Source organism: Tachysurus fulvidraco, chromosome 1 (assembly GCF_022655615.1).
Source record: "Tachysurus fulvidraco isolate hzauxx_2018 chromosome 1, HZAU_PFXX_2.0, whole genome shotgun sequence".
In the NCBI taxonomy this organism is placed as follows: Eukaryota; Metazoa; Chordata; class Actinopteri; order Siluriformes; family Bagridae; genus Tachysurus; species Tachysurus fulvidraco.
In genome coordinates, this window is record NC_062518.1 from 32,122,304 (window position 1) to 32,140,391 (window position 18,088).

At 38.6% G+C, this 18,088-nt stretch overlaps 1 protein-coding gene across 1 annotated transcript in view; it reads right to left on the reverse strand.

The window, feature by feature from the left end:
* The window catches only part of arrb2b (arrestin, beta 2b), a 41,055-nt gene that overhangs the window by 4,265 nt on the left and 18,702 nt on the right, over nucleotides 1-18,088 (reverse strand). Inside the window, exons 2-11 of the mRNA XM_027134413.2 lie at nucleotides 7,971-8,001; nucleotides 7,515-7,575; nucleotides 6,091-6,135; nucleotides 5,563-5,759; nucleotides 4,801-4,860; nucleotides 4,587-4,654; nucleotides 4,286-4,421; nucleotides 3,499-3,583; nucleotides 2,862-2,934; nucleotides 251-388 (exon numbers count right to left, since the gene is read on the reverse strand). Coding sequence (XP_026990214.1) covers nucleotides 251-388; nucleotides 2,862-2,934; nucleotides 3,499-3,583; nucleotides 4,286-4,421; nucleotides 4,587-4,654; nucleotides 4,801-4,860; nucleotides 5,563-5,759; nucleotides 6,091-6,135; nucleotides 7,515-7,575; nucleotides 7,971-8,001 — 894 coding nt within the window. The remainder of the gene's footprint in view (nucleotides 1-250; nucleotides 389-2,861; nucleotides 2,935-3,498; nucleotides 3,584-4,285; nucleotides 4,422-4,586; nucleotides 4,655-4,800; nucleotides 4,861-5,562; nucleotides 5,760-6,090; nucleotides 6,136-7,514; nucleotides 7,576-7,970; nucleotides 8,002-18,088) is intronic.

Genomic DNA, 18,088 nt, shown 5'->3' on the forward strand with positions numbered 1-18,088 from the left:
AACATGAGCTATACAGGGGGGGTCACATTAAAAGGTTTAGTAACTTATTTAGTATCTTGCCACTCTGAATCAATATAACTGTATGGCACTTGGAGATTTCCACTTTTTTAACCAGTAACACTGTAAAATTGGCCAATGCAAACACTCAAATCAATCTAGAGTCTGAGATAAAGTAGTAAAATAAGGAGTGTGTGTGTGAGTGAGAGACACATGTGTATGATGTGCGAGTCAGTGTATGATGAGTGCTCACATAGTACTGGAGGCCAAGTTTGTGTCCTCGTGCTTGAGCTTGCCATCCAGTGCTAGACCCCTCTTCTCTCGGTTGTTGGTCAGCGTCGGGGTGAGCGTGTACACCTTACAGAACGTGGAGCTGGAGGACACCTGATCACTGAAGATGAGTAATACAGCCATTAGTCAGCGATACTGTACACTCTGACCATATCCTTATCTGCCCAGGACACCCTCACAGCTGTTTATAGTTCTAGGGGACCCATGCAAAAAGCTGAACGTTCTCATTTCTTGATGCACACAAAAGGTAGCCTAGTTTTAATACTATAGATCTTAAAGAGTTAGGTTTAAAAAAAATAAAAAAATTAAGTGTTTATGAAGAAGTCTGGATTAATCGCAGCATTTTCAGAGCATTGAATTATGCAACCATTGAAGAAAGGAAGCGAGAGGATTGAGGGTGAGAGCAAGAGAGAAAGAAAAAGAAAGCGAGAGTGAGAAAGGACATAGTGATGAACAAAGGCTCCTTCACACAGCCTGCCATTTAATTGTATAAATATGATGCAGTAAGTAAGCCATGAGAAACTAATAATGGTCTCATATCTACAGGGTTCACACAGACGTGGAGAGACATGAAGTGTCTGGTCTGATGTCTTTTATCATTTTAGCCTGTGACAAATAGTAGCAATGTACAGTAGCAAACGGGGGCTACCTTTCATCTTACACCAACTTACAGGAATTCCCTGCATCAGTCATCATTTTAATTCAAGGCACAGGCTAGCGTTCTTCAACATAATCTCTGTCTGTTGCTTCTGTAGTGTGTATATGATCAGCACAAACACTATGGACACTGAGAAAGGAAACTGTTCTGCAGAAAGAAACAGCTTGTTGATGAGAGAAGTCAAGAGTAGAATAGCCTGACTTACAGGAAGCCTAAGACTAATGTAAATAATCACCCTTTTACAAATGTGGCACACAGAAAAGCCTCTAAGAACACACAGAATGTCAATCCTCGAGTAGTAAACCACATCAGGTTTTTCTCCCATCAGTCAAGAAGAGTGGGAAAAGACCAGGGAAATTATTATTATTATTATTATTATTATTACTACTAGTATTAAAATAATTTTAATGTAGGCATAAAAAGCAACATTTGGGACAGGCAATAATATTTTTTCAAGAAAGCATTTCTTGTGAAATGCCTTTTGTGAATAAAGCTTTGTAATTCTTTCATAGATGAGAATTTTCCAGAAAGAAGAATGTGTGGTTATGTGTTACAAACCAAACTCAGATTTCATTAGTTTTTATCAAACGCAGATACCATAAAACCTCAAGGAAAGTGTGAGTAACTGTTTAGCCTGAAGAGTTGTTTACTGTATTGCTCCAGTGTTTGAAAGTTGGATAAAACCACATAACAGCAGCTTTGGGTAGACATTCTGTCATTTCTGGTTGAGCCCCGACATCTGTACAGTTAGTGTAATAAGGATGGTTTTGGGTTTTAACCATTTACTCCCAGAATCCTGCCTGTGTGTTTCAACATACAACATGCAAATGTGTGTAAAAGCTTGTCTGTGGTAAACACATACTGTACAGAGATTGGGCTGAAAACCACCGGAATGTTCCTTTGAATATGCAAAATTATGCAAAGGAAGATAAATGCTTAAAAAGTATAGTGACTCATGTGGAGAGGTAAGGGGCTTATCCTAGAGACATTGTTTTTACTCATTGTTTAAAATTATCCTGATGGAACAAGGGTATGTTTTCTGTCCATCAAGTTTTGTTAAAGTTTCAGCAGTCATTTCTGTATTTGTAGCTCTTCAATTAGTTTTGTTCGATCCAGTGTTGTCTTCCTAGCAGCGAAATTTATACAAGCATCGTCACCATGAACCTCAACCCATGACCAGAGATTTCTTTTAAGATATAAGCAGATCATAGGCTGAAAAATACTAGCCTCATTTAACCGTAACTAGTTCTTAGTTACCGTAACAACCAACTTCATTTAACTGAGCAAATGTGACTACAGTTTGATCAAGCTATTTAAAATGTACCTTCTTGTATAATAAATCATAAACAAACATGCTCTGCTGTGCGAATAAAACTAGAGGATCTGCTGTTTTTTCAGCATAAGGGCACAGGGTTTGGTGTAACTGGGTAACTGATATAGAAGCCATAGGGCTGTGGGTTGTTTTGATCTTGTTTAGAGTGAAAGAAGGTAGGAGAGAGCTGCTAGAGCTGTGAGCTTGCTGCCAGGGTTTTTGGGTCGGTGACAGAGAGCTGCCTGGCCATCAAAAGCAATCAAAGAAGAACCTTGGGACAGTCTCCAAGGCCTGGAGTCTCAGAACGAACGTGATTTAATTCAGCACTGCTTCTCTAAATTAATGTATGAAAGCTGCAAATAAAAAGTCCTGTTTGGCGGACACAAATGCAATAGACACCCTATATATTCTCAAAGCACAAAACACAGAGGGTAAGAAGCTGAAGAAAAGAAAAAGAGAAAAAAATACTGAATGTTGATCAGGATGTTATGTTTATCACTTCCTAATAAAAGGAATATGAGGTCGGGAAATAAAGTTTGATGTAGAGAGAAGAGTGGCAGGTGGGTTGAACGGAGGGATAAAGGGAGATGAAGGGGTACTCACTCGGCTTCTACCTGAGCCACGGGGCATTTGTACTGTGCAGTACTGAACAGACAGATATCAGCATACTGTCGCACTGTAGGGAGAAAACAGGGACACACAGCAGGGTTAGCAAAGCTGGACAGAACACTCGCTCGCACACGCACGAATGGCAAATATCATTGAAGTTCATAAAAACATCCTACTGTATATTCTAGATATTAACAGCAATATATTTGTACATCCTCATAACAGAAGTTATCAATATCCCTCTCTGCTAATTCACCTGAATGCCTGGAGATTTCCATTAACACGGAAACACAAACAGACTTATCTAAAACGCTGTCGCGGTGCCATCAATAACAGAAGCAAACGCCTATTCAAGTACTTGAATAACTCGATACCGTCCTCAATAACACACTGACCAACAGATGTTTCTGTTTTAATGCACATAATTATTAACTCAAGACCTTCCCTGAACAGATAAACAACATTCCTTTTGGTAGGAGAAAAACAGAGGAAGCAAAAGGCATGGAGAAAAAGAGTGTAGACACAAAGCAAGAAAGCATGGGTCTGTAAAACAAAGCACAGTATACAGCTTCACACAAGTAAAATATCTGACATCAGGAAGCAGTGAGAACTGGTTGACACTGGGTTTTACCTGAGATTTTGATTCGCTTGACAGTTTTGGTGGAGTTGTTGGTGACGTGGACATTGACGCTGATGGGTTCTCCATGGTAGTAGAGCTAAATGAGAGAAGTAAAAGTGAGAAAAGTTGCTTAGGAAAAAGAAAAGAAAAAAAAAATACTAATAACAAAACAAATACACAGGGCTGTATGTTAATAACACTGGTACGAGAAAAGTTGAAAATAAAATGTTTTTTAAATAATTAGCATTGTGATTTTACAGGAAATGTTTATAGGGGAGGAAACATAGCAGAGAATATCCAAGATTTTATTCGACTACAAAGAATATGAGCACCCGAACAATGCTACGTTGTCGGGCCATAATTACAGTAAAGCCAGTGTTCTCCATGTCAAACCCATTAACTGCTTGATCAAAGCTTGAAATTGAACAGGCACTCACAGCGCTTGCTAAGAGCAGCATGGGAAAAGAAATGTCTGTGCTTTAGAGTGGCACATGAGTGAACACAACTCTGCTTGACTATATACAGTTGTAGAAAGGACATTATTAAATAACACTCTCCAGTGTGTGTCACCCAGATGAGGAAAGCATTCTTTCTGAATCTGAATTCTGCCATGGGACACAAACATTTTAGCTAAAGACGTATTCTTTTGCATAGGTGCGAGTTGTTTCCTTGTGTAATTTGAATAATAAATGGATTTTTTCCATGCTGTATATTAATCATCTGGTAAAACACTGTTAAGCAGTGATAAGTGTGTGAATGGCAGTGTGTGTGTGTGTGTGTATTTGCATGCTGTATACACCTCTTTGTCGAGAGAAGCCTCCAGGTGGAGTGAGCGGTCAGACATGAGGAAGCTGCGTGTGGTCTCCACCATAGGCTGTGGTCCTGGCTTCTCTGGAGCATACTGCACCTTACGGATCACCAGTCGCACAGAGTTTCTACACAAACACAAAGGGAGCACGACAGTCACTACACATCAGGAAATCTTAAATCTAAACCTACACATTACACCCATGCTAGTATTTACAGGGACATCTGCATGGACACCCAGATACACATACAGGCAGCAGGACACACACACACACACACACACCCACACGTACCTCTTGTGAATCTTCTCCTCCACTGTTTTGGCACAGAAAGCTCTGATCTCAAAATCTACACCACATGCCTGAAGGAGGAAATGTGTTGAAGATATATTAGTAGTGACCAATGTGTAAGGTCAGAAAGCCCATGTGAGTGAGTGAGTGAGTGAGTGAGGGAGGGAGAGAGAGGGGGGGAGGGAGAGAGAGAGAGTGTGTGTGTTTGTGTCTTTACCTTGCCTGTGTCCTCTGGTCCTGGCTGTAAAGTGACGGAACAAGGAAGATTTTGAGGAATCTAAAAAAAATAAATAAATAAATAAATAAAATAAACAAAAAAAACAGACAGATTACACATTCGTCATTGACACTGAACACACACATTACATTGAATACAAATTTTTTGGGTAGTATTTTTAGTGTAGTGTAATGTGATTAACATAGATAAGAATTTCCTTGTAAAAAAAAAAAAAAAACAATGTAAATTTTATTTATGCAAAAGCGGTTGGCGCAGCAAAAGCCCTGACGTCAACCACATAGTTTTTGACTTTCCGCCAGAGGACTGGAGAATCAGTTGTAATTTAGTTGTCATCAATGTCATCAATTTTATACTTAAGCTAATTCAATAGTTTAAATCTGTTAATCTGATTTTGCTGAGGTCAGCAGTTTGTAGCAGCTTTAACAGGATTTGTTTTGATCATGTTTCACAGTAAAATGACAAACTACATAAATTTATTCAATTAAAAAGACAGGGAGAAAAAGAAACGGATAAAAAGGAAACTACTAGCTTCAGAAATGTTCCACTACATTATACATATATTCTTTATATTTATTTGCTTTCTATTTAGTGATACAATACATTTATAGTATTGGATAATAACTATTGGATAGTGAACTGCACTAATCCTTCAAGAATAATAAGCAGTTGTAGGTTTATATGTTAGATTGCACAGCAGGCTGTTGAATAAAGTTAAATAAGATGAATGAGAGTAGTAATTACAGTGAAGTTGAAGGGGTGTGCTTGCTGGCCTAGCTTTTTGAGCAGGCGCTCCTGCAGGCGGCTGAGGGGTTTGCGCTCCTCAGGCAGTGGAGGAAAAGCCTGGAAGGTGGAGATGTAAAGGTCCTTTCTGAAGGACAATCCTAAAACATCCAGATCCTCTCGGCCATACCGAAATGCACACGTCAGGGTCACAAACACTGACCAGGAAATGAGGAAAAAAATGGACATGTGAAAAAAATGCAAGATGCAAATTTAGATATAGTCATGAGATAGCTTTAGGCAAATCATGCGTGTCCGGTATTAACCCGGTAAGGACTGGTGTAAGCACAGGTTTATAATCCATCTGAGCAGAAGCTACACCTGAGTCTAATGAAAGTCAAGACCCTTTGATTAAACAGGTGGAATAAGATGTGGCTCCTGCTGGGTTGGAATAAAACCTGCACACTTTGTGGATAAAACCAAACACCCCTAGGCTAATGCATGTTTGAATCCTTGAAATGACAAGGATTGAAACGAATCGTCACCAACCTTTTCTGTCTTTAAGGTATTCTGGGTCGACCAAAAGTACTCCATCTAAACTCAGAAAAGAGAAGAAAAGGGAAGGAGTGAGCGCAGCTGTGCTAGTCTGAGGAACACTCTACTAAAAACATCAATCACAAAGTGAATCAAAATGACCTTCTTTTACAAAATTTATTGTAAACATAAAAATCCCTCTGTTTATTTATTTATTGTAATATACTCATGTCCTTGATCAAAGTAATAAGAATGTAATAATCGTTATTTATTTTCAGTCTTGTAAACTGGGCCCTGAAATAAGGATATAATTTAGTTACATTTACATTCACAAAACATGATATCCACCAATATTACAAACTGTTCCTTTAAATCAAATGAAGGTCAATTTGTCCATCACAATTTCAGAAATAGGTCTTCATCATAGTTTTCATCATACTAGAACATTTTTCTTGATTGGAAAATGATTGGCTGCATAAATACAGTGAACCCTTTTATCCTAATACTCTTCCAGACAGGCTGCAATCCAAACATCAAGCCGATAAAGTCGGTAATTAATTTACACACCACCACTACACTGAAAGAACTTACATTAAACACATTTGAAGTCTAAGCAATGCTTGAATTCTCCCTAATTGTCTTAATACATCGGTTTTAATACAACTTAATCCAACAACAATAACATGCTGTTTCTCTGCTCTCCTTAAATGCACACACACATGGTTTCAGAAGGAGGGAACAGTTACAACAATCAGGTGATAATTACAAAACTTCATAGCACATTCAGATACATTATAAATCACCTTCATTACTGAAAATCCCATCTCTCGCTCTCTAAAATGCAACAAAACTGGTTTCTTCTTAGAATTTGCTGCTATGGCAACAGTGAGACACATACACATCAGTAATAAGAAGAGGCGTTGTGGAAAATAAAACGAAACTGCTTATCCCAAAGGATCTTCCAAACCAATTTACTTGAACTGCTGCTCATGAACTAGGCAGTGTAACACACCCTCAGAAAAGTGTTGTCTCACAGACCTCAGTGACTGTCACTGTTTTTTGCTTTCTTGGACTCACACAGATGGAGTCTTTGGGATTCAAACTCAAAAGACAAACCCAGACAAACATTTCAATACTCCAGTATCTATCATACAGTGAGAATCATATATGCAGGTTTTACTCTAACCTCACACTCCTGGCTCCAGATTCACTAAGACCCTGACCAGGATAAAACAGCTACTGAGTAAGTAAGTGAATGGGAGTCTCCTATTTATTTTCTGTGCCATAGCATGAACTAAATGGGTTGAGAAAACCATTATAACCATTATCTTATTTTTTCATTCATTGTTAATAATTAGTGAAGACTTCAGTTAAATTATGTCAATAATTGAGTTTGAATTCATGAGAAATTAATTTGTCTTCAAGCTCTTCAGACTCACCAACTGGATCCACATGATCTAGATGATCCACAAAGTCCCTTTTGCCCAAGTAGACTGTAAGCTAAGGGGAGAAAAACACAAGCAAAAGTAGGATGTAAATCAGACTGCTTAATATTCCTTTTGGGTATTATTTACCACATCCACACACACATGCACACAATAAAACACACAACAGGATTATACAACAAAAAGTCTAAATCATTATGACCCTAAGTTGTTCCCCACCCTTCCTTTAGAGGACCCTGCCAGATTGAGTGAGATCACAAAACACATCTTCCCCACACACAGCTCTCCATAACACACAGAGTCACAAACACTGAGACAGAGAATAAATGGAATGCACAAAAAGACTGAATAATGGAGAAAGAAAGAGAAAGCAACAGAAAATGAGATGGTCCACAGAGAGAAGAAGGAAAGAGGCTTTCATGCGTACACATATACATTCAGGAAAATTACCTTGCAGTTGGGGCTGGACTTCTTAAAGACTCTGGAAGAGAGAACAGAAAGATGCATTATTACGTATACTTATTGGATTTCCAGTACCATGGAAATATGAGGAAAAAAAAGTTGCTGGGTTTAAAGCTAAACACTGATTTTCTAAATAAAGCATGACAGTGAAATTTGGCAAAGAGAGAGAGAGAGGTGTGCGTATGTATGTGTTGCAACGTGTCTGATTGTAATGCAGTGTAAGGGGTAGAAATAGCTGTGGTGAGAAACTTCACATTCATATTCACATGCCAAGCTATCCACATTAAACGAGTGAGAAAATAACACCGTCGGTCTCCCCCTAACACTCCAGAACATTTTCCTGTCTCTTCTGCACTCTCCTCTGACATCTCTCACAAGGTCTTATCTTAACATCTTTATTCTTTTCCCTTCTTAGATAAAAGAGCTGTCCGAGAGATCTCGGTCTCAGTCTGTATAATTTTCCTTATTGCAGTTCATAGAGGCATTGTGGTCTGACTGAGAACCTATCTACATGCATGGCCCTACTGAAAAAGAGAAATAACTAATGGGTGTATGTGGTTGCTAACTTTGTGCTAGAGACAGAATACGTGAAATCATCATATCGCCCTCAAGTAATGGGTTTTATTAGTGGGTAGTATAATGGGTGATATTTTGCCAAAATAAACACAGGGAAGATTTCAACTATAAGCATTTCTAATACTTGTGCACTTCTTAGCCCTGTCCACAAGGTGCCATTAATGCAGCATGACTCGGGTGAATTATAAAAGCTACAGTTTTATTCATACGCTACTGCTAGTCTACAGTTAAAAAAAGAGGAAGACTGTGGATGACACCCTTAACTTTGTGGAAACAAAATGATTCATAAAGCATGATAACATGAAACGGGTTCAATGTTCTGAACACAGAACCTGCAAGCTAAGCTAGTTAGTTACATCAGCCAGTACTAATGCTAAACAACATCATGATTGTTACAGTATATTTAGCTACTGGTTATGTACATGAATAAAAATACAACAATTTGCATTTTTTTGACACTGTGCTATTGTACCTACAAGTAATGTGTGTTAGTAATGCGCATTTCTAACAGGAGTGAAGCTGTGATGTACTGAAAGTCATTCTAAACAATTCCTTTAGCTTTAAAACATTATAATACACAGAATATTTTGTGATGGTTTCAAATGTTGTCTTACTTATAAAACACTCTACTTTTTCATCAGTTTTAACATGTACCTGGTAAGATTTGGGAGGCTAGTCATAAATCATAGCTGGTTGAATAGTTACCTTTCTTCCTAATGTTATTAGCCTGCTATCACCTTAGCAATATATTCTGTGTTAAAGTATTTAAAGCTTTTTAATTTTTTTAAATGAAAGCTATCATTGTTGTGTGGTTTGAAATGAAATGAAACATCATTTATATGAAAGGCTATGGCTAGAAATCTTTAGGACAATGAATGCAGAATACAAGACAGTTAAGTGAGTGAATAAATATAAAATACAGCCCATGTTTTGAAATGACTACAAATGGGTGTGGTTTCCTAAAACGTAATATTTGACCAACAGACAAAATGAATAATACTGTTAAAACACACACACACACACACTACTGTTATTAATGTGTGTGTGTGTGTGTGTGTGTGTGTGTATGCGTTTGTGTACGTCCAGGCATGGTGCCCTTGCTCTAAGGCTGTTGTTGTAAATTCAATATTAATGAGAATGTATTCATTAGTGAATGCCGGCAGATCGACAGACTTTAATAGCACTTTAAACTTTCATCAGCGCTGTGAGAAATAGGGAACAAGAGATAGAGACACAGAGTGCTAACAAAGAGATATCATTAACTGTGGAAAAGCTACAAAAGAGGGATCTGATTTAACAAACAAATGAAAAGAGGATTTATAAAAAGATCTAAAGAGATAATGAAAGAGATAAAAGAGGTGAGTGGGAGAGGATGATGGGAGAGAAAAAGGAAAATGAGAGAAAGTTATTAGATAGAGGGGGACCCTAATGACAGGAGTTAAGCATCTACTTAAAAGAGAGAGAGAGAGAGAGAGAGAGAGAGAGAGAGAGAGAGAGAGAGAGAGAGAGAGAGAGAGAGAGAAAGTGAAAGAATGTTGGAATGCTTCTATCTGTACACGTTCCATGTTACAATTCGTCTACATAAGCACATACTGGATAAACCTGTGAGGGTGGGTGGGTTTAGTTAGATTTTGGTTTCTTTTTTCCCCTTTGTTTATTCTTGAAAATAGGTTCGTGTTCTACAATACAATATAGAGAAATCCTGCATTGGGGTCAGGAAAGTGTGCTAGTGGGATTCAGGGAATTGTTTCACTCTTCAGCCATTGCAAGTGAATTTTTAAATTCCTGACTTGTACAAATAAATTTCAGCTTATTTCCATGTACATATAGACGGACAATATACAAATAGATTATTCACAGCTGTAACAAGTGTATAAATAATTTAATAAATCAATCAATCAAAAGTGTGAGACTTAAAGTGATACCTTAAGCATGAGAAGAGTGAGAGAGAGGAGAGAGACAGAACAAAAGCTTTTGTTTTATCCACTTTCTGATTTTTTTTTTTTTAATTCATCTAAACACACTTTGTGATCATAGCAGCTAGGGGGTTTTCTTGCGTCCCTTTGACAACAACGTAAACCAAAACTACAAGAGCGAACGGACAGTGAGAGAGCAAAACATTTTGTCCAATCTAAGCGTGTGTGTGCACGCCCGTGCGTGTGCGTGTTGTTCAGTTTGGGGTGTACATTCAGCACTGATAAAGAGAGTATAGTAAATCATATATTATAATGCAGGATAAAATCCTTCATTATGAAACACAGAGACCTGCAGTTTCTCTTATTTACCCAAACACCTTTATTACCCGCACATTACTACACACCTCTGTTGGCAGAATAACTGTGCAGTTTACATTAAAGCCATGTCTGCTTTGTTTACTCAGCCTGTCCTGTATCCTGAATCAGCTGAACACACACACACACATCACAGATGGACAAATAAAACCTGGCCTAAAGTCCCAGATTTCAGACTGTGTGTGCACACGTGTGCGCACGCGCGCTTGCATGGATGCCTAAGTATCACTGAACAAGTAGCTGCACGTTCTTCATCGTCAACCTGCAAATATCCTGTGCAGCACTATTCTGAACCCTGCTTGGTGGTGGCACAACAAGGAATCAACGTGACGTGCGTTTTTGTGCAGGCTGGCCAAAAGCCTGGTTCTGTGATTTACAAATGCAGACTGATAACGTACACAAGCATGTACAGAACTGTGTATCTGCCAAACAGGAATACAAATATTAGCGAGTTCAAATACACACAGATACTCAGCCACCACTGAATGTACAGTTCCTCTGCTGTGATGAATGACCTGTCAAACAGAAGATCAGAGATAGTACACAGCGCTCAGAGGGTCTTCATTCACCAGAGCCCCACTCTCACTCACTCTCTCTGGGACACACTCTCTCTCACGCTCTCGGACACTCTCTCTCTCTCTCATGTGCACATGAAGGAATAATGAGGGGGTGAAATCACAAAGTGTGACTTATCCTAGTGGACTTAGATTAGATTGTCTCATAATCCAAAGTAATTTACAATTGAGACAAAACACAAGCCAAGTATTCAGTGAAACAGCGGAGGATTTAACCTCACAATCAGGATTCGTCGAGTTGATCAGTGAAGATGTGATTTGCACACAAGCTTTGAGGATAAATCAGCTAAGTAGCCGAGTATGTATCGCTTACATCCAATCAAACCAGCATCAGCTGCATGCTTACATCAAACTAAACTTAAAAGATCAACTATAATTTAGATAAGAAATAATATCTGCCTGTTGAATAAAAGAACAGAACAAAAGCATGTTAACTGGAACTACATTGCCACCACAATAACTTTTTCGTATCTATTTGTACACCAGTTTTCTCGCAGTTTGCAGTCTGTCAGTTCCCACCCACTTGCATTTTCTATCACTATCGCACAACAGCCACCAGGGAGCATGAAGACGAGCTTGTGTGTCCTCCATAACACATGAAGCCAGCCGTTGCATCACTCACAGAGGAAAGAGCTATGCGTCCACATACATGAGCTCACAAAAACCCACAATTGGGTAGTTATGTTCATGTAGACAGCAGAGATTCAAGCATTTAGCCTGAATAAGGGTTAAACTACAACCTATACACTTCCCTTATTCATTAGCTCCAAACATTCAATAACTTCTGAAACAGCTTGGTAGATTGATTATAATTTGAGCTAATTGGGGATGTGGTAGCCTAGTGGTTAAAGTGTTAGACTATTGATCAGAAGGTTGTGAGTTGAATCCCAGGTCCAGTGAGGAGCCACGGCTGGGCCCCTAAACAAGGCCCTTAACCCCCAATTGCCCAGTTGTATAAAAATGTCCCTCTGGGTTAGAGCATCTGCTAAATGCTGTAAATTCAAATGAGTAAAGGAGGAAACTGTGTAAATTATGTGCATCATTATTTTCATGTCGTTATCTCTTAGCACTGCCTAGTGCTGTTTTCCTTTACAAATCTAAAGAGATTATTCCAGTACTTCAGTACTGATGCTATAGTAATTACACACTATTAGATTCTTCCCATCTGCTCCTGTCTGTACTTACACATTTTACTCCTTTCTTCATCCCTGTCCTGCCCCAGACTAGTCAATGTCCATGTACATCACTTGCAGTGCACACACACACAGACAGACACAGAGCTAACAGCAAGACTCATCTGTGTGCAAGAAAATCAATCAGGGTCTCATTTTCTTAATTTAATCGGAGTAGGGTGATGAGGAGCCAAATGAAGATCCATTTATCAAGGCTGTGAGAGAGAGAGAGAGAGAGAGACCCCTGCAGACAGAAAGAGCTAGAACTAGAGAGGGAACGATTGAGTGTGAGACAGAGAAAGAGAGATACATGTAGACAGACAGAACACAGAGTGAGAAAGACAGATTAAAGACAGACAGAATGAAAGACAGGTAGAATGAAACCGACAGACAGTCAAATCGAGAGAGAGAAAGAACAAAAGAAAGAAACTAGGTGATGTACATCAAAACACTAAAACCCAGTCATTATGTAGGTGAAAAGGTCATCTCTATAACTGGTTTTAAAAACACACACACACACACACACACACACACTCTGCAGTGTGTGTAAGCAGCACCACTCAGCACCTCTGTGCAGTGTCTCTGTTTAGAGCAGCACAGAGGGACATTTGAGCATAGCTGCTATTTCACTGCGACTAAAAACAGTAAATGTTTGTAATGCAAGAAATCCACCATGACATCGGAACCCGAACAAAGCAGCAACAGCAGTAGCCTTAAGTTGAAATTAACTAAAACATGGACTTTCTTCAGAAGCAGGGAGGAAAAAAAAACACTAACACACTGGTTATAAATTGCTTATGATCTACAGAACATCTCATCTCTTCTCCAGTGAATCAGAGACTCTGATCAGGTGTCATTCTGTGTATCAGATCATGACTCTCAAAGCAGAGTGCAACCAGTGTGCATATCTCAACAGACAGCAGAAAAGTAACCGATGCTGACCATTGTACAGCTTGCACTTTTCTCTTCACTTCCATCAGCATGTAAACACATTACACAGTCTTGAACATCTGTTATGTTTGTAAGTGTCAAAGATGCCCAATGGAACAGTTGTTAGCATTAGCAATAGCTCTCAGTTCCTTCTAAAATAAGCCATGTCAAAGTGAAAATATCTACAGTTATCAAGTCTTTTAGGTCAGCTTGTACAGTTCTATAATAGAGTTCCCCAGAATTCCCTTTACATATGTGAATGCTTCAAGCGTCCGGCTTCCACCACAATCAGCTGTACACATGTCCATGCATACGCTTCTTATTAACGGAGGATTTAGACTAGCAACACACCATCAAGTTCATTTTCTCTGTGTTCAAACAAAGGTGATTAAAGAAACAGAGAGAGAGAGAGAGAGTGTGTGCATGTGCGTCCACGTCTGTTCTCCTCTTATGCCAACTACACAGCCAAGACCTCCTAACAAAACTCACCAATGTTCTGAAGATTATTATAGGTGATTATTTACTGCGTCAGGAGAGATTTGGTCTTTCCAATGAAGGATATACAAACACACACACAAGTTGTCATTAAGTATTAAGGGGATTTGCATTGCAGCTGACTGCAATTTTTAATATTGATTATGAGAACACAGAGCTAAAAGCACTGAAGCAGAATTATCCTAAAATAGCTGCATGTTCTGGCTGCTAACATTCCTCTGAAACTCTTCTGACCACATCTGATAGGCGTGCACACAAAAATAAACCCAAGCTCTTGCATGCACACATGCACACAAAAAAAAAGTGTGAAGTGTGAGCGAGAGGGAAGCTGACAGACTGTTGGAAACTGCAGAGTGAAGAAACGCCATCAACTTTCAGGGCAAGGAGCATGCATTAGAACCTTTATGTGAGTGTGTGTGTGCATGTGTGTGTGTGTGAGTGTGAGTGTGAGTGAGAGAGAGATGTCAAAAAACCCATGAGCACATTGTGTGCATGACTTGTTTTATTGCATGCGGTGTTGCAATGTTACACATACATGTACATTAGGAGCACACTGTGTGTGTCCTAGACTCCCACTTTGCTTGTTTACCAATGCCAGTACAATTCTTTATACAATAAAGCCTAAGCTAAAAGAAATTTATAAACTGTTAGAAAGCATTTCCTGATTTATGATGCCTTTATGTAAATCTCTCCCGTGCACACAGACACACACACACACTAACCATTTTACATTTCATATCTACATCATTATTTGTTATCTATACAAGGGTGAGGTATGTGTGCCTGGGATTGCAGCTACATAACATGTCATATTAGTTTACTGGAGTTTGTGATTAATAAGCTTTAAAATAACGAATTGAATAATAAACCTAGAGTTGGACACATTAACTATACAGAAGGTTTTTTTTTTTAAGAAAATGACCATACTAAATATATCTAAGCGATTTACATGTATTATGCTTTTCTCTCATCTTACTCTAAATCGTTTATGTAATCATATCCAGCTTGGATTATTCTACAGCCATAAGCTAGATCATTTCTGTTTATCTCTGCACACAAGCTATAACTTCCCCTTATATTTTTTTTACACATTTGTCAATACGTTTAACCTTGATTTTATACCCTTATTTCACCTTTACCATATTTATATCTTTAAACAGAGATGTGTACAAAACAGTTCCGGTTAGCACCAGGACCAGCAAAATGAATTTCAGAAAAGAAAAGAAAAAAAAAAAAGAAAAAAAAAAAAAAAAAAAGAGAGAGAACCGGTTTCCGAATGTGAAATTATTTGAAACTGACCTTGATCCTGACACCAGCTATAGATTTAAACAAAGGCTTTTAATCGATAGAAGCAAAAACCCCATCAATTATTTAGATACAATTTGCTATAAATACCTCTTATAATTGCTCATAATGCCTTCACCAGGGTTATAGACGATTACAACTAAAAGCAGCAGGACAATTGTGCATTCTGCCATATTAATAGTAAATCCTTTTCTATCCCCACGTAATAAAAGAGATGGAAAAAAACCTCACTCTAATTATAAAGCATTTACTATTAATAAAACCATTCATTTGGAGGAAAGGCTATAATCTTGAGCAGCACAGGAAATGTTGCAAGAAATTAATTCAGTAACGTACAACATTTATCTTCACTTCTAAATGAAAAGATTTGTTCTAAAAACCAAAATCCGTGGCTGTTACTACTTCATATTACTGCATGCACACTGTTCAGTCTGTATACAGTCATAACACACGGTAATAATAAATAAGCCAAATCAGCTGAAACAATAGAATATTTATTTCAATGTTAACATACAATTTGTATACAAGAGAAGAATTGCTGAAGCTGCTCTGTAAGTATAAGACCGAGGATTCTTAAGGTTAAGACTTGCCGAGAGCATGGCTGGACATTCTGAACACAAGACGTGCTCACGTGTGTCCCATACAAAGTGTGGGCTGAGTGATCCAGAGCATTTGGGATCACATAACCCAAGATGAAGTATTAATCCCAGTTCAAGCTTATCAAGTAACATTTTCAGAGTTACCTAACAGAGGTGAGTCTCTAAATATGTCTACATATTTTCTTAAACTAAATCATTGGAATTGTATTAAATCCAGCACCACTTTCTACGTATGATTGTGGACAGTTGACACACGAAACAACCCACCTGGAGCATGGAGGGTAACGGTTAACAAGTATGTCTAACACCTCCAGGGGCTGGGGGTTCAGTACCCTAACTCCACCCTGTGCGCCGTGTGTAGAGGTTATCTGGGTTTCCTCCACAAGTACATGACACGGGTTGTAGGCAGATTGAGACTGATTGTCTCAAAATTGTCTGTGGTGTGTGCGAGTCTGTTCCTGACATGTCTGGTTAGTTTTTTATGCCCAACTACATGTAATTTTAATAACAGGTAAATAGGTAGGACAAAGGTCATTTTAATAATCTCAGTGAGCTGCCCAGAAATTTGTATATAGCACCTGCGTAAGCCAGCTCTGAATGCCAAATCCTCACGTAAATACTGACGTAACATTTGAACTAAATTTGCCGACTTTGAATACGGCCCTGCCCGCAGCCTGTGGAAGAAATGAAAGGAAAACGAACAGAAAAATTGGAGACAATGGTGGCACCTTTACCAGGCATGACCAGTGTTGGTATTAAGGTGAGGAAAAGATGTAAGCGAGTGTTAGAAACATGAAGTATGTGGCTCATTTTTTTTTGCTGGGAAACTTGTAGACATGTATAAAAGTAGCTGACCGTGCAATTGTCCAACACCTACACTGTTAGTACAGGCAGAAAATATTCTGAAAACTTTAAAGAAATTTAAGAAAGAAAAAAAAATGCTTTCTGAAAGCATTCCATTATTTATGTTGCTGTTGGTAACTTGGTGTGATGTAACAACCTCTGAAGTTCTGACTCAGCAGTAAGAATGCAAAAAAAAAGCAAAAATATAATCAACCAGTACAATTATCCATACTAAAGATCTGAATCTTGCTCAAACTCTTCCTCTCTGGAAGCAGAACAAAAAACTGAAGGGTTAAAAGGGGACAGAGTTTGATGAGTAGCATTTTTAACAAGAGTCTGTGGTGATGTGAGATTCACAAAATGGAGCCACATCACTTTAATAAGTCCTGTTGGGAACAGAGCTGGTCTTCATCCCTCTTTCCATCGCTCACTATGTCCATTTCCCTCTCTTTCACTTGCTAGGTCTGTCTGTCTGCACAGATCCATCTTTCTAACTCTCTTACTCTACATCCCTTTCTTCCTCTCTGTGTCTCTCACATCTTTCTCCTCGCATGAATGACCTATCCTGACAGAGCAGGCCACATTTTCACAGCACACTTGTCTATGTTGGCCTTACTTCAAATCTTCATTCCACTTTCCTAATTTACTTTGTCTCCGGATATGGTTGAAATGTGCTGCCATTTAAGAGAAGGAGCACAAATCAGCTGAGATTGGAAAATGGAGGGAAATTCTGGAGAAACACATGAAGCTGTTACAGATTGAAAAAAAAATTAACAAAAAGAGCTGATGTTGCTGGGAAAATTATAGAGTCATACACACACACACACTTCAAATATAGCTTGTAAATTCAAACTGACCTATTAGCTTTCTCATAAAAACCCAACTTGCAAATGACTGCCTTTATTTGTCCCACATGAGATGAATAAAATAAATTGAGGGACGCGAGTCAAACATTGTCAACTTACTTCCACCAATTCATACTGAAATATGCTGACATGCTATTATCATTTCTCATGCTGTGAAAAAGCTGTGCTGGTATGTGGCAGGAAAACCATTACCAATTATGTTTAATCGTAGCTACTGATCTACAAGAAAGCTGTAAAGTCTGTAAAGAACGACACAAAGTGGAACAATAGCAAAGCCCTCTGCCATTTTTCTCCTTCTTTCTGTTAGATGGGAGATTTCCTGTGCTTTTGCAGAATAATCAAAAACATTTGCATCCCCCACTTCCTCTCTTGTTCAACCAAGGAAACCCAGCCCTGCCTCCTTAGTTCTCTCTCACACATACTACACCATATTTTTTTTACTCTGTGTGTCAGA